Genomic DNA, 14,298 nt, shown 5'->3' with positions numbered 1-14,298 from the left:
CCTTAGGTAAAGAGTCTTGTAGCATTAGGGGAAAGTCAGACAGTGAATCTCTTCTACATGAAGTATTTTCGTGAGGATGTATGCGACAGACATTGTAGTAACAGGCATGGGTGTCCCTCTACTGCTTCAAACAAACGTTTTTGCTTGCAGTAGTTATGGTGAGCTCAAACAAAGAAATGATGCAACTCTCACCACTAGCATCTGATTTTTGCAAGGAAGAAGAATACTAGAGATGTAATTTTAAAACATGATGCATGAATACATCTCAGGCAGAGGTGCAACAGACATGAGGGACACCAGTTCCCTCTTTTTATTGGTTGCATCATGAATGGAAATCAGTCTGGTCTTGTTCTTGGGTTTGAAATAAGCAGATGTCCTATATTCAACACTTGTGCAGAATGTCAGCAGAAGTAGTAGTATGCAATGAGAAAGAGCACATCCAAAAGCACGATGTACAACATCCTGGCTGTTTCCCCTAACTGACATATTCCAAGTAGCTTATTTTTTAAGGAAAACCAAACAAAACCCTTCTCATGTTGCAAAGCAGCTCTTTCCTGGTTCCTCCAGGACATTTGTGAAACAAAATGTAGAGCTCCTTGTTTTGTAAAGGGGAAAAAAAAAGCTACACCTCCACCCCCAGTAATTTGCCTGCAGAGACTGAAAAGCAGAACAGTATACACTGAACTACAGCTTTAGATTTGCTTGCTTTGTACCGGGGCAGGAGGGGAAGAGCAACAGTAAAAATACAAAGTCTGAAAAACCTTCGGAAAAGACAATAGCCAAACATGCCAATGTGGAGGTAGAGGCAGGTTTTAATTATACCATTGTTAGAAAGAAACTGCAGAGAGACTCGTCAGCTCACGATTCATCCTGGTCTTGTCAGTCACCATTGTTGCCAGGCACAAAACTGGACACATATGAGAAGTTTTGACACACAAGTTGCAGAATATTGTTCACTAACCCACCCCCACACACCCATTTTATTTAACACTGACAAAAGCTGAGATGAATGAGTTGTTGTCTGGCCCTTCCCACTTTGCATAGTCATTGGCTGGCTTGGTTCTAAAAAGGATTTAAAAAAGGGGAATAATGTGCCTTTGCCTGGGATCTGAGACTGTCAGGGTGCTGAAAAGCTAATCTGTGAGCTGCCACCATGCAGATCTCTTGGGCTGTGTGCTCTGTCTGTGTCTTGACACAAATGGCATTTCGGTCTGTGGAAGGGTGGCAAGTGTTTAAAAATGATGCGACAGAAATCATTCCTGAGATCACTGAAAATACAGAGACACCGATGGAGCAGACTTTCAGCAACAACAACACAATGAACCAGGCAAAGCATGGAGGAAGACACATACAACAAGCTCCAGACCCTAACGGTAAGAAAAATACCAGCATTATTACTGTTTTGAACCCTAATAGACAGTTTGCGAAAGAAAACTTGTTCTTATATAATTCTTATTTATTTAGTATACATATTTAATCAAAACTTGAGGTGTGGACCTAATGCTGTAAGTGATAGGGAGTAATACCTACTGTAGAAGAAGGATCAATGTAAACATTAGAAGGGATGCACTGGCATTTACTGATGAAGAAAGTGGTCTATCTATTGAACAATCTTTAGGTGCTACAATAGGCATTCCTGGTTTGCTCATCTGCTCTCTGCAGACACAACTCCAATACAGAAAACCTGCAGGAAATATTACTTAGATTTCTGTATTATGTGCTTGCAAGCACTGGGAGGAACTATCACAAATCAACTTTCTCTCTCTGGTGTCAGGATGGGGCAGTGGGTTGGCAGTGGAGATAACATAATTTCTTAATCTTTAAAAAGAGTCGCACTAGTGATGCCAAAGATCACGCAGCAGAAATGGCACCCAGAGGTTGTGTTCAGCTAGAGAAGTGTGCTGCTCACTATCCTTTGCCAACAGCCAGATTTCTAGCCACATCCCAGCAACCAAAAAAGCTGTTACAGACAGTTAAAACACTCCCAAGGGCAATTCTTGCCCAAGTGGATTGGAGGGAACTTTATTTTGCAGAGGTGTGCAATCTTGGAATCAGTTTGGTTGCTTTAACAGCACTGACATAGTTCATAAATACATTGGCACTGCATTTAGTCAAATACATAACATTTGCAATGATGCAAAACACAAGCATCAGAGGAGAGATGGAAGACGAGGAGTTGGCACCAAACAGAGAAAGGTAGTTTTAAAGAAGTGTCTTACTGGCAAACAGGACAACCTTGGACCTCTAGACTGGCACATCTATCTACCAAATACACAGAGCAACAAGCCAGACTTTCAGTTTCCACTATCGTGCATTGCAGAGCTAGCCTTCTGTTTCTCAGGACAACTGGAAGGGAACTCTGGGTTTCTGCTTTCATAGCATTAACTCTATTTTAAAAAAGAAGTAATGATTTTGAGAGTGTAACTTTAGAAAGGTCTTAAATCCCTAAAAGGGGGGAGCAGTCTGCTGCTCACGGGCAGCCCTACCAACCACCAGGTCAAGGCAGGTCGGTTGTGTTGTTACAGCTGAATACCTTCATTCTTTAGCCTCTTACTACTCTGACATCAGTGGGGGGGAATCTGTCCCACTGGTATGTGCATTTACTTAAGCAAGAGAGAGTGAAGGAGCCTAGGCAGTTATTCAAGATATGCAATGGTCTTACCTCTTATGTTAATGTCTTGAACACAAAGAATCAAAATAATGATCCAAAGCAGCTAGACCTTCCCAGGACACATGAGTTTGCACCAGACCATATTTTGCAGTATGTGGAATCTGCACTCACAGAGGACAGGACATATATGCCCAGAAAATAAACCTAGTTAACCGAGGCAAATGCCCACATATTGAACTGCATGTGCCTATGTGCTATGGGGGTACAATACATGCCATTAAGAGCAGTAGTTTTTACATAGACATCATTTTCTTAAATGTTTAAGGAACTTGGGAGGATTAGACTAAATGCACATGGATTCGGATTTTTGGCATAGCATTATGACAAGGATTGCTTCATTTCATTAATGCATTCCTTAAAACCTTTAAAAGATGAAATCTTATCAGCTCTACTTTGACAAATACAAACCTGAGCATTCAAAATGCTGGTTGTGAACCTCACAGGAAAAAACAAATGTCTGTACAAATATAGTTCTATCACGGATAGAGTCAGAATTATCTTTTGATGTACTAAGGAAGGGACCACCTTGTTGCACAGCAAGGGGAAGGGGCCTGACAGACTTAGCCTTCTGTTTGTAACATGACCTTTGGGGATATGCACCACAAGTAGTGTTCCTGAGTTAAAACTATCCTTTTGACTAAGAGCAGAACATTAACGTGACTGTATCCAGTGAAGTCCTGAAGTTCTTCAGAAATCAAAGTATGTGCCCTCCAAACAAATCAATTAGTCAAGCAGGTAACTTGTCAAAACAGATGCCTTCAGAATAAGTCTTTTCCTACAATTCCCTACAATTGGAAAGTTCTTCTAAATCCTTAATGCTAAAAAGCTCTTGTAATTCCTAATGTTTCATTTGCCTGTATCTATCCATTGAGGAAAAGGGGAAAAAAACACTATAAGGTTCCTGATCAGCCAGAAGGTGCCTCTGTGGGATTATCACAGAGTGCAGTAAACATGGAAAACCTGATGCCTGAAGAGTGGGAATTCTTTAGCACTGTTGTTACCTGTTGTTTCCTGGCACACACTATAGTAATTGAAAATCACTTAAGGAACACCTACTTGTTGCACAGAAGATTTAAAACTGGAGCCAACCTCTGAAGTCAATAGACTTCAACTAGAGCAGTGGGGGGAGGTTTTGCCCACCAGTAAATGAAGCCAGGAGAATCCCATCCAAATTTCCCATGAAGTAACCGCTGCTGCTGGGGTTACACTTCGGAAGCTCTGCTGCCCACATGCACAACCCTGAGATGGGATTTACCCAGCGATAAGGAGTTTAGTCATCAATTTGTACATTGCTATTCAAGGGTCTCATAACTAAAGTAGCCAAATATGCCAAAGCTGCAGGGGTGAGTCTGGAGATACTCTTCCCATTCAGGATGTCCAGCTTGTATCTAGCTCCAAGCTGGGTATCTGCAACACAAACACCAAAGTGCTTTCTCAAGGGTGGGAGGAAAAAGAGTCAGTAATTAAAGTGTTTCTTGTTTGCAGATGCTTCTGACTTCAGCTGCAGAGAAATGCGAACCACCCGCTATGTCACAGAGGGACCCTGCCGCAGCATCAAGCCCATCAAGGAACTGGTGTGCTCTGGTCAGTGCGTCCCCTCGCACCTCCTGCCCAACTCAATTGGGAGAGGGAAGTGGTGGCGGCAGAATGCCCTGGATTACCGCTGCATCCCTGCTCACACTCGCACTCAGCGCATCCAGATGGCCTGTCCCGAGGAAGAGACTCGGACTTACAAATTCCGAGCTGTCACGTCCTGCAAATGCAAGCGCTACACTCGCTACCACAACCAGTCCGAGCTGAAGGACTTTGGGAAGGAACCTGCCAGGCCTCAGAAGAACAAGAAGCCCCGTCTCTCCAGGGCAAGGAGCAGCAAATCTAACCAGCATGAGTTAGAAAATGCTTATTAGAAGGCGGCTCCAAGTGATACAGCCTAGCAGCTCTGGATATCTTACAAGACATCAACTGGCACTCACAGGCCACAGCATCACGTTCTGACTGCAGTAGGTTCTAATTCCTTCTGCTAAGCTGGGTCAAAGGCTCACATAGTGAAAAATCTATCAGATTGTTGCAGTTATGGTCTGATAAGAGAATGAGATAAACTGAGCTGGAGGTAGCAACACCTAAATACAGTCTGAGAGGAGAGGTACACCTAGGAGATTCATGTGAGGTCATGTGGCTTGTACAAGTAGGAAGGCGGACGAAAGTGAAGCTGTTATGGTGACAATCACGCTTTGTTAAAAGTCATCCTACTCTATGTGAAAAGAACACCGAAATCTTTTTCCCACTTCTATAAGTGCCATGGTGCAGAACAAGCATGAGATTAGGGAAGCACCAGGAGAGTTACCACTCTCTGACTGAGTTGTAGAAAGCGATAGCAGGGATTTCAACAGTAATGGTGCCTGAAGTCAAATTGTTGGGATGTCAGATGCCCTCATGACCCAGTTGTTTCCTCTAAAACACAAAAATCAAATGACACTTGTGTTCTCAAAAGTGTGACAAACCTATTTCATGCTTTTAATTAGAAGACTGTAGGATCAACAGATTCAAAACTGAGATTTGACAACTAAAACCATACAATCATAGAAAGATAGAATGGTTTGAGTTGGAACGGACCTTAAAGCTCCTCCAGTTCCAATCCACTGCCATGGGCAGGGACACCTTCCACCAGAGCAGGTTGCTCCAAGCCCCATCCAACCTGGCCTTGAATGCTGCCAGGGATGGGGCAGCCACAGCTTCTCTAGGCACCCTGTGCCAGCGCCTCAGCACCCTCATAGCAAAGATTTTTGTCCTAATATCTAATGTACATCTCCCCTCTTTCAGCTTGAAGCCATTTCCCCTTGTCCTGTCACTACATGTCCTTGTAAAAAGTCCCTCTCCAGATTTCTTGTAGGCCCCCTGTAGGGGGGTATCGAAAGGTATCGAAAGGCCACAGTAAGGTTTGGTTTAGGGACAATTATTTGGTTTAGGAACAATTAAACAAACTCTACTAAGTGGAGGAGCTTTATGAAGTGGATGCTCTCAAACCATTTAACCTCACTGATGTTTGTCCCATAAATGGCTGACAATGTGTAGAATTGAACATAAAAGATACTGATTATTCCTTATTTCTTAGAGCACAATTGACTTTAGTATCACCTTAGATGTATCAATTTACATTGTGTATTCTGCAGAGTTTGGGTTATCTGGCCGCACACTTTCTAGTGTTAAGATTGTGTAAGCCAAGTTCTGGGAGTAAGATGCTGGTTAAAAGTGAGCCTCTGCTAATCTTAAAGTCATTAATTCCTCTAGAAAAGTCTTGGTATGTGCAACTTTGGTAAATCTTTAGTTGACAGCAACTTTCCTTTTGTGTTTTTACAATAAAGAATATTATTAGAAAGTGAATCATCACATGCTGTATATACCTTGTAGAAGTGCTAAGCTTAGTGTCAGATGAACACAGTTTGGGATGAGGCCAGTTCCTCACTGTTCTTACTTTCTGTGTAGAATTTATGCTGAAATCATATAAACTATGGAAGTTTGCAATGTTGCTAGATTTTATGTGGGACCAGAGCCTAGAGAGAAAAGGTGTTGGTTCACAGAGTGAATTACATATTTATTTTGTCCTCAGAAATTATTTATACGATTTTTTCCTTGTAGACAATGAGAAGTAAAATTGCTTTAAAAACAATAGGCTGTTATTTTTTCATTTTAAATACAGTGTTAATAAAGTGGAAACAATGATTAATTGCAGGAAGACTCATTGATTTGCAACTATAGCATAATGCTGATTTGCAGCAAAGCTGGAGAATTACAGAACAGTCAGGGAGTTGACTCCCATTTCTGTCATAGAGTGTCAGGGTCTTTACTTCTCAATCAATAATCTACACAGCTCTAAAGAAATTCCATCCTGGAACTTCTTGCTCTAAGGCATGACATTTCTCATGGAAAAAGCCTTCCTGGGCAGATGCGGAGCTCACAACTCTTTCAATATTCTCATTTCTACTTCCCCTGGGGAATTAAAGCTCAGCCCATTTCAGTTTTGCTCCTACTCCTGGTGCCATCTCCTGATTCACATGTTCCCAACCTGATAGAGCCACCAAACAAAACAAGAAGTCTGTGAAATGTCCATTGAGATTTCTTGATTGAAATCTGATTGCTTCAGATTTCTCTCACTGAAAAAGGAAGAAGTTTGGAATCCCCTTGCAAGTGCCAAGCAACAGTTCATCTGTTTAATAGTTTGATATTGTAGACCTATGCCCATTTTCATTTATAAGGCCATAGGCTTTAAGAACCAAAGACGTTTCCCAATGAAGTCAAGGAAAACTGAGCCTGGACTGCACATAGCATGCAGATCTTTCAGTAGAACTATAAAGATGAACAGCCTTATCAAGACAGCCAGTAGATAAGGTGTCTTTTCACTACAGTTATTTGATACTTCATATAAAAACATAATACAAACAGTTGTCAAACCTGTGGTAACATTTCCCAGACTTATATTTGACTTTATGAATTTGGCACTTAGGGCTTCACTTGCAGAACTCAGCGTGAATATCTGCAAGTGCTTCTTAAGTAAGAAAAGCAGTTCAGTTCCTCTGCAAAGTGATTCCACAGTCTCACTGGCTCACCTAAATCTCACCTAAACTTACTAGAATATAGGTTTTAAAGTGTTGGCTGTGATAAACCAGTGAAAGCACTTACTCCCCTTTATATGGGACTTCATGCTGGGTGCCAGACAGAAGTACAAGGCCTGCTGCCTTTAGGTGAACCACTAAAATCTTTCTCCCAAATGGTTCACCTTAAAGACATCCTTTTCAACAACCAAAACAATACAGAAACCCAAACCCAAAGAAACCAACCCCCAAGCCCCAAATGGTCCCCGCACACAGCTCTCTTCCACAAGAAGTGCCTTCTGCCATTCAGAATTTTCCAGGTTTCTGACTTACAGTGTAAAGATTGGTTCTTTGCATGTTAGAAAAGCTTTTACAAGGATGCCAATGACCAGGGAGTCCTGAGGCACTGCTGTATTACCTCTCAATGCCCATCCTGTTTACATTTGCTCCTCACTGGCTTCTTACCACAGGTTCTTTTCAAATAGAGCATTTGGGTTTGCATATTCATTGATTTTCTCTCCCCTCTAATAAAGGTGCACATGATTTTAGCTTCACATTAGTACAGATTACTCACAGGTCTTAGTAGGGCTCTAGAAAAAGGAAATTTAGAGACTTACTGGTCTAATAATCTATGTTGGTGTTTGCTGAAAGCATTATTATGGCTCAAGAGATGTGCTGTGCAGAGGAGATGCCGTCTCTAACTGGGGGTTTGAGAGTGAGCGTCTGCAGGAAATTCCAGCTTGTTTTTCACACCAAATCTCTACACTTCCAGTTCTTTCCAAAGAAGAAAGCTTGATACTGTACACAGAGGGAATAACTGAAAACAGAGCGACTTTATAGATTGTCCTTCCATCAGTGAAACATTACTGGACACAAGACATAGATGGGACAGGCTCTTTCAGAGACACAAATACTCCTAAGGGGCTTGGCAATGGTCAGAGACCTGCTGTGCTCTCCTTTTACAGAGACATTAAATAGTTTTTCTTCAGGGCTACAAACTTTTCAGGCAAAAGTGAATTTCTTCACTATAATTTTTGCAATAAAATAGCACATGAGTATGTAATTTAGGTGCTGCTGAGCTATAAGTAGTAACAGGTCACTGAATTTGTCTTCACTTGGCTGTAAAGAGCTGCCTGTCAGCAACGGAGCAACTGTCAAAATGGGCAGCCCACAAAAAACCAATCCAGTTGCTCTTTTTCAGGCAGGATTCATGATTTCTCCAAGCCGGCTTCAAGCATTCATCCCTTTGTCACCCATTTTCATTTCCCACTCCTGTACAGAACAAATCGTGGCAGATTCTCTCCAATGCACTCGCAAGAGTGAGTGTGCTGACTGCATTTCTTTTGCTGCCAAAAATACACTTCTGCTAAGATTCAGTGTAAGACAAACGTCCAGGCAGCACAAACAGCCACAAGGTATCCACAGGACCCCACAGATTTTGCATGAGGTTCAACTTTTTGATTACAAATTGCACAATAAAAGACATAACTTGATCCAGTGAGCCCAGGAAACACATTATGTGTTCTGCACATGTGGTTGAGGAAGTCAGCATTGTGAAACACAGAGGAAATAAACACGTATGTTTTTAGCCATATGACATCAACTTATAATTAGCATGTTTCACTCAAATTAGTGCAGTATATGAGCACACAAAACAACTTTTCTATAGTAAACAGGCTCAAAAGTCTTAAATTAAGATAGAACATATTTGTATGGAACTTGAGTCTGGATTGAACATACTGTGAGCTGTAACCTGAAATGTGAATGCGCTAAAACTGCCCTTGATAGACAAGTCATGGCCTGTAAAATACTTCACAGTTCAAAATAAAGCCAGTCCAATTTGAGTGCAGCTGATGTTATTCATTTCTACAGAACAGAGCGACTGCTCCTGCAGCCTCAGAGCCAGCAAAGGGCAGTTCTGAACTGAGGTTTTTCCAGTTTCCCTTTCCACAAGCAGATGGACATGTCTCTTTTGTTCCCAAAGCACAGCAAAAGGGGAGAATCCTGCTGCTCACACTTCTTTTTATGCAGCCCAAGACACAATTGGCTTTCTGGGAGGCAAGTACCCATTGCCAGCTCATATTCAGTTTTTCATCCACTAATACCCCCAAGCCCTTCTCTGCAGGGCTGCTCGCAATCCCTGTATGGCCCAGCCTGTACCATGTTTGGGTTTGCCTCAATCCATGTACAGGAGCTTGCACTTGGCCTTGTTGAACTCCCTTCCCTTTATAGTATTGGCCACACCACTCAGCTTGGTGTCATTTGGAACACTTCAGTATCTAAGCTTGCAATCCCAGCCCTGCTTCTCCTTGGTAATACCAGGGCCTGACTGGATCATGCTGATGCCATGAACACCCATTTTAGCCCGGTGAGGTGAGGCAGTACGTGATGTGAATAATTTTTTTTGCCACATATTGGCTACTCAGATTCTAACTGATGCAGATGGGGCACTTTAGATTGAAATCATTGAAATCATCCCTTTCTTAAGAATTTGTATAGCACCCAGGATGTGGAAACATTGATCTGTGCTTGGTGTCCGCAACGGCAATACCATTGCTTTCATCCCAAAGGGAAGCAGCCCCAAGTCCTTGACTGTTGCAAGGCCAAAGTCATGTTATCTCCCTACTGAAGACTTCCACATCAGGCTGTTTGTATTGCAGTATTAACCTTCAGACTCAGGCTTTCTTGTTCATGGCTTTTTAGGCAACTTAAACATACTCTCAAACCAAGAAATACAAGTATATTTTTTTTGTGGTTATCAAGCCCCAAAATTAACCAGCTTCTTGATCAATTCACCAACAATTTAATGCTTGTGGCATGAGGCTATTTCAATGTCTTAAGAAAATAGCTCAGCTCTGGCTAAATAAATAAGTGATGTCATTCTTCATTCAAGCTACCAGATTCCTTGGTATAAAAATTTCCCTTAGGAGAGGCCCTGGGACATAGTGGCTCCTCTGAGACTATTTCCATCTGTCAGATTCTCTAATCTCTTCTTCCTTCCTCCTGCCTATTTCCTTCCCTTTCCCTATAAAGTGGCCAGTATTTAACTCTAATGCTTCCAGTCTGCACGGCATGCTTTTAGAATTGAGTGGTTGTTGGTTTCTTTTATTGTTTTGCTGTTGTTTTGGGGGTGTTTTTTGGGTGGTTGTTTTTTGTGTTTGTTTTCTGCTTGGTTTTGGTTGGGTTTGGTTGGTTTTTTATAACCAGAAATAAGGCTTAATTTCAGGTAATTGCTCTCCCATCGGGAGGAGTTTGCTATTTGTGGGGCCTGCTTTTTTTTCTAGTCAAATTAACAGGACAAGTTAATTTTAAGAGTGATAGTTTGCTCCCAAAATTGTTCTTCAGATTAAGGGTGTGCTCGGAACCAGAAACCTTTCACTTGTGATGGGTTTCTGCACGTGTAGAAACAAAAGGAGCATGATCAGGAACTCAGTACTTAGGGGGAGAGAGGACAGACAATTGCAGGCTTGCAGTGACCTGCAGAAATGCATGTGGAATTTCAGCCTGCTGCTCAATTAATATGGGCTTCTGAAGAAACAAAGCTTCAAATCAGAGGTGTTCGGGTTCCTCAAGGGCCCCAGAATAGGCCTCGTAATTTTAAAGGCTACATTCATGTTCTTGACATCTCTAATATGGCATCAAGAGCTGACAATCTGAATTCTTTGGACTTGAACTTGCGACAAGAACAGAACAATAGTTCTTGGTGGAGTGAAAAGTGCTGATAAATGCATCGTTCAATCATAGAATCATAGAATAGTTAGGGTTGGAAAGGACCTTAAGATCATCTAGTTCTAACCCCCTGCCATGGGCAGGGAGCATAGTTCAGTGACAGGAATTAGTGTATAGGATAACCTGACTGAGAAAACTGGCAGAACTTCAGAATTCAAGCACTGTATCCTCAAACATGTCCCTTTCTCCAAGGTGAAATGCTATCTGTCTAGAATGTAAGGGTTTTAGCTAGTTCTTCATTATTTTGGGATGCTTGGAAGCTCATTGTGACCATCAGGTGTGTAGCGTTTGAGCTCACTGAACCAGAAAGCTTAAGGAGCATCTCCTGGCCCTGTTTAAATAATAATGACCAATAACTGTTATTTACAGCACTGAGTGTTCACTGACTTCATTTCTGTGGCAAACGCAGGCAAAAAGCATCACACTATTAGCTAACTGAATTCACAGCAGGTTATTCTTACACAACGTAACATTCAGAAGGGGCTCTAAATAATATCCTAAGACTTAATTCGGCAACCAAGAGAAATTGGGTATATATTAAGTTCTGAGTCCAAGCAGTATGTAGATGTACTTAGCTCCAAGTAGGACATACATGAAGGATATAGATATGAAAGATACAAATGAAAACAGAACAGGATAAAAGCATTGCAGTCGTGGACAATGGATTTGTTTAAGGAAGAAAAGCAGCTGGAATATTGGCAAGTCAAATGAGAAAAGCTGGAATGGGTGTTACTCCCCTGCCATGAGTCCATTCTGTTTGCCTGAGCAAAGCCTCAGGTCCTGTGTCTGCTCCGTGTTTTGTAGCTTAAATTACAATATCTGGTAAGAAAAAAAAGCCAACATATTTTTGCCTTTGATCCTCAGTTAAAGCAGAGAGAGAAAATCCCTTTATAATTGGTTAATAGTTCATGGGGCTGAAACTGTTGTTGTAGCACAATCTGTGGGAAAAACACAGGAGAAACATTTCCTGCAGTTTAATTACCAGACATCGCATGAGAGAGGATTTCAATTTATAGGGCCCTGTGTTCAGGCAGTTACTAGGTAGCCAGCTTGTACTGGAATATTGATGCTTTAGTCTAATCTCTGCTGTGCCAGAGAACAGTGGAGGGGCCTCATTCTCATGATGGGATAGAAGGAATGCTGCAATTTCTTAGGTCTTATCATGGTGTACATTGCTATGCCAGGCAGTTTAATTAATAACTGTTGACATCTTGTCATTTATCATTGCCAAAAGAGGAGGTGAGGACCCTGCCATATGCATGCTGTACAAATAAATTAAAGTTGGCTCAACCAGTCTCCAGGGTTATCTGCTGTCAGTCACTCGTGTTGTCCTTCCTGCAGTTCAAAGACTTGCATCTTATCTTGCTCTCAGGGCCGGGCAGCTATTTATATCATGTAAAACAAAAACAGACGCACACGCAAGCCTGGTGGATAATCAACCTCAGCTAATATTGCCGCAGAGAGTTCACAATAAGACATTTACTACAACATTTGAAATGCACATCAAGGAAGAATGTTTCAGAAGCAAAGACGTGCATAGAAATGGGTCATTGATAGTGGGAAAATGCTGCAGTCAGATAATGATGGTGGTGTAAGCTGTTTCATTGACTTCAAAAGGCATTAGAGCAATATCTTAATTTCCTATAACACAGCTAAATGCTCAGTAGTTCAGTATATGTAAACAGTCAGAATGGTTCTGGATACTAGACAGGATTTTGTTTCTAATAGTCAAGCAGAAAAATGTCCTCTGTTTGAATGCTTTGATTCTTGGAGGCATTTTATAGGAAAGATAATTCCTACTGGAATGAGAAGCTGGACATAGCTAGAGTAACACACTGCCAAACACAACCGTTTGGGGAGTTAAACTGTTCATTAGAGGTGCAGCTCTACCTCCAGGGGCACTGTTTGCCAGGGGCTCGTGCACACATGAAGCAAGAGCCCCACAAATACTATTTAAGTTGAAAAAACCCAATAAACTGAACTCTGGTTGCTCTGTACAATAAACTGAATCGTGAGAAATGTTCATGTTAAGCTGTGGATGCAGACAGGGCTTCCTGTGCCTGCTGAAGGCAAACGATGGAGCATCTCTGGTTTGGTTTTTGGTTTTGCAGGTGTGTTGGACTGACTTTGAAGGAGCTGCATCATTCTTGGCTGTTGAAGGCCAGTATGAAGTGCTGGAAACTGCCTAAACCTTCCTTCCAGAAGAAGGGTGCTGGCTGCCTTTAAAGAATCATATCAAGCTGCAACTCATTGAAGTACTTGTTAAAGCCTCCAGCATGAGTCAGGTCACACTTTCATTGTCATCAGGAAAACAGTTAAGCAAATTGTGGGATATGGCTGTTTGGCCACTCCAAGTATTCCAGCTCTTTCCTTGTACTGCTTTCATGTGGGGGGTGACCCTACAGACAGGACAGTTTCTGTAGCAGTGGATAATATCTATTTTCACACACAAACTATACATTATTACATGAAGATTTGTAATGAAGAACAAGTACATGAAGAAGATGATCAAACAGACACTGAATACAGGTAAGTGCAAACAAGAAAATCCTGCCCCAGAGCTTGTGAATTTCCCATATTTAAATGTGAAAGGGACAAAAAGTGACAGGCATAAGACAGACCAAAAAGAGAGACCTGTCACATGCCATCCCTAGCAGAGGCCCGTGGTAGAACTAATACTCAGGGGTCAAATGGCTGAACTAACTATGAGAGCATTTTAATAATGTGATACGGTGGTAACTATGGCGCCTTCTGGCCGCAGTAAATTGCCCTGTTTGGCTGAAGCCAAGCTGAAATAGCATGTTGTGCATGCTGCAGGAAATGATCTCAGAATATACAAAGCCTCAGTCTGTAGGTGATAAGTAAGGGCCCAACAAATTAATCTCATCAGCTGCATTCACCCCTGGGTGCTGCTCTGTGCCAGGCCACAGTGTGTGGGCTGGAGGCTATATTTTCAGTTGTCTAACTGAAACAGGTAGTTTGAATTACCATGATCCAAATGTTCTATTCTGTGCTGCCTGCCCTGGAGATTGTTCTTACTGAAATGGGAAGAATGATCGTGTCATATTTTACAGACAGGGAGACAAATCATTATGCTGACAGCTTGCTTGGGGCAATATATTTGGGATTATTCATTCTGTAAGTCTAATTAAGTGCATTTCTTGTTTTCCTTAGTCTTTTCCTCTTTAATGGCAAGCATCTTGAGCAATAATTGTAATTGAATTATTTACTATGCCATTCCGAATGCACCAGGTTCTACGGTCTATCCTTCAATTGCATTCCTCACAATATTATGAAGTCCTTGCAAGA

General features: G+C 41.7%; 1 protein-coding gene across 1 annotated transcript; it reads left to right on the top strand.

Annotated features, from left to right (window-relative positions):
• The first annotated feature begins 799 nt into the window (after positions 1-799).
• Positions 800-6,300, top strand: SOST (sclerostin). The gene is made up of 2 exons (XM_030508544.1): positions 800-1,373; positions 4,157-6,300. The coding sequence occupies exons 1-2, from the start codon at positions 1,154-1,156 to the stop codon at positions 4,576-4,578; spliced, it is 642 nt and encodes a 213-aa protein (XP_030364404.1). The 5' UTR covers positions 800-1,153; the 3' UTR covers positions 4,579-6,300.
• The last annotated feature ends 7,998 nt before the right edge of the window (positions 6,301-14,298 follow it).

The sequence above is a fragment of the Strigops habroptila genome, chromosome 19 (genome assembly GCF_004027225.2).
Source record: "Strigops habroptila isolate Jane chromosome 19, bStrHab1.2.pri, whole genome shotgun sequence".
NCBI lineage: Eukaryota > Metazoa > Chordata > Aves > Psittaciformes > Psittacidae > Strigops > Strigops habroptila.
This window is presented reverse-complemented; position numbering and strand designations above follow the sequence as displayed.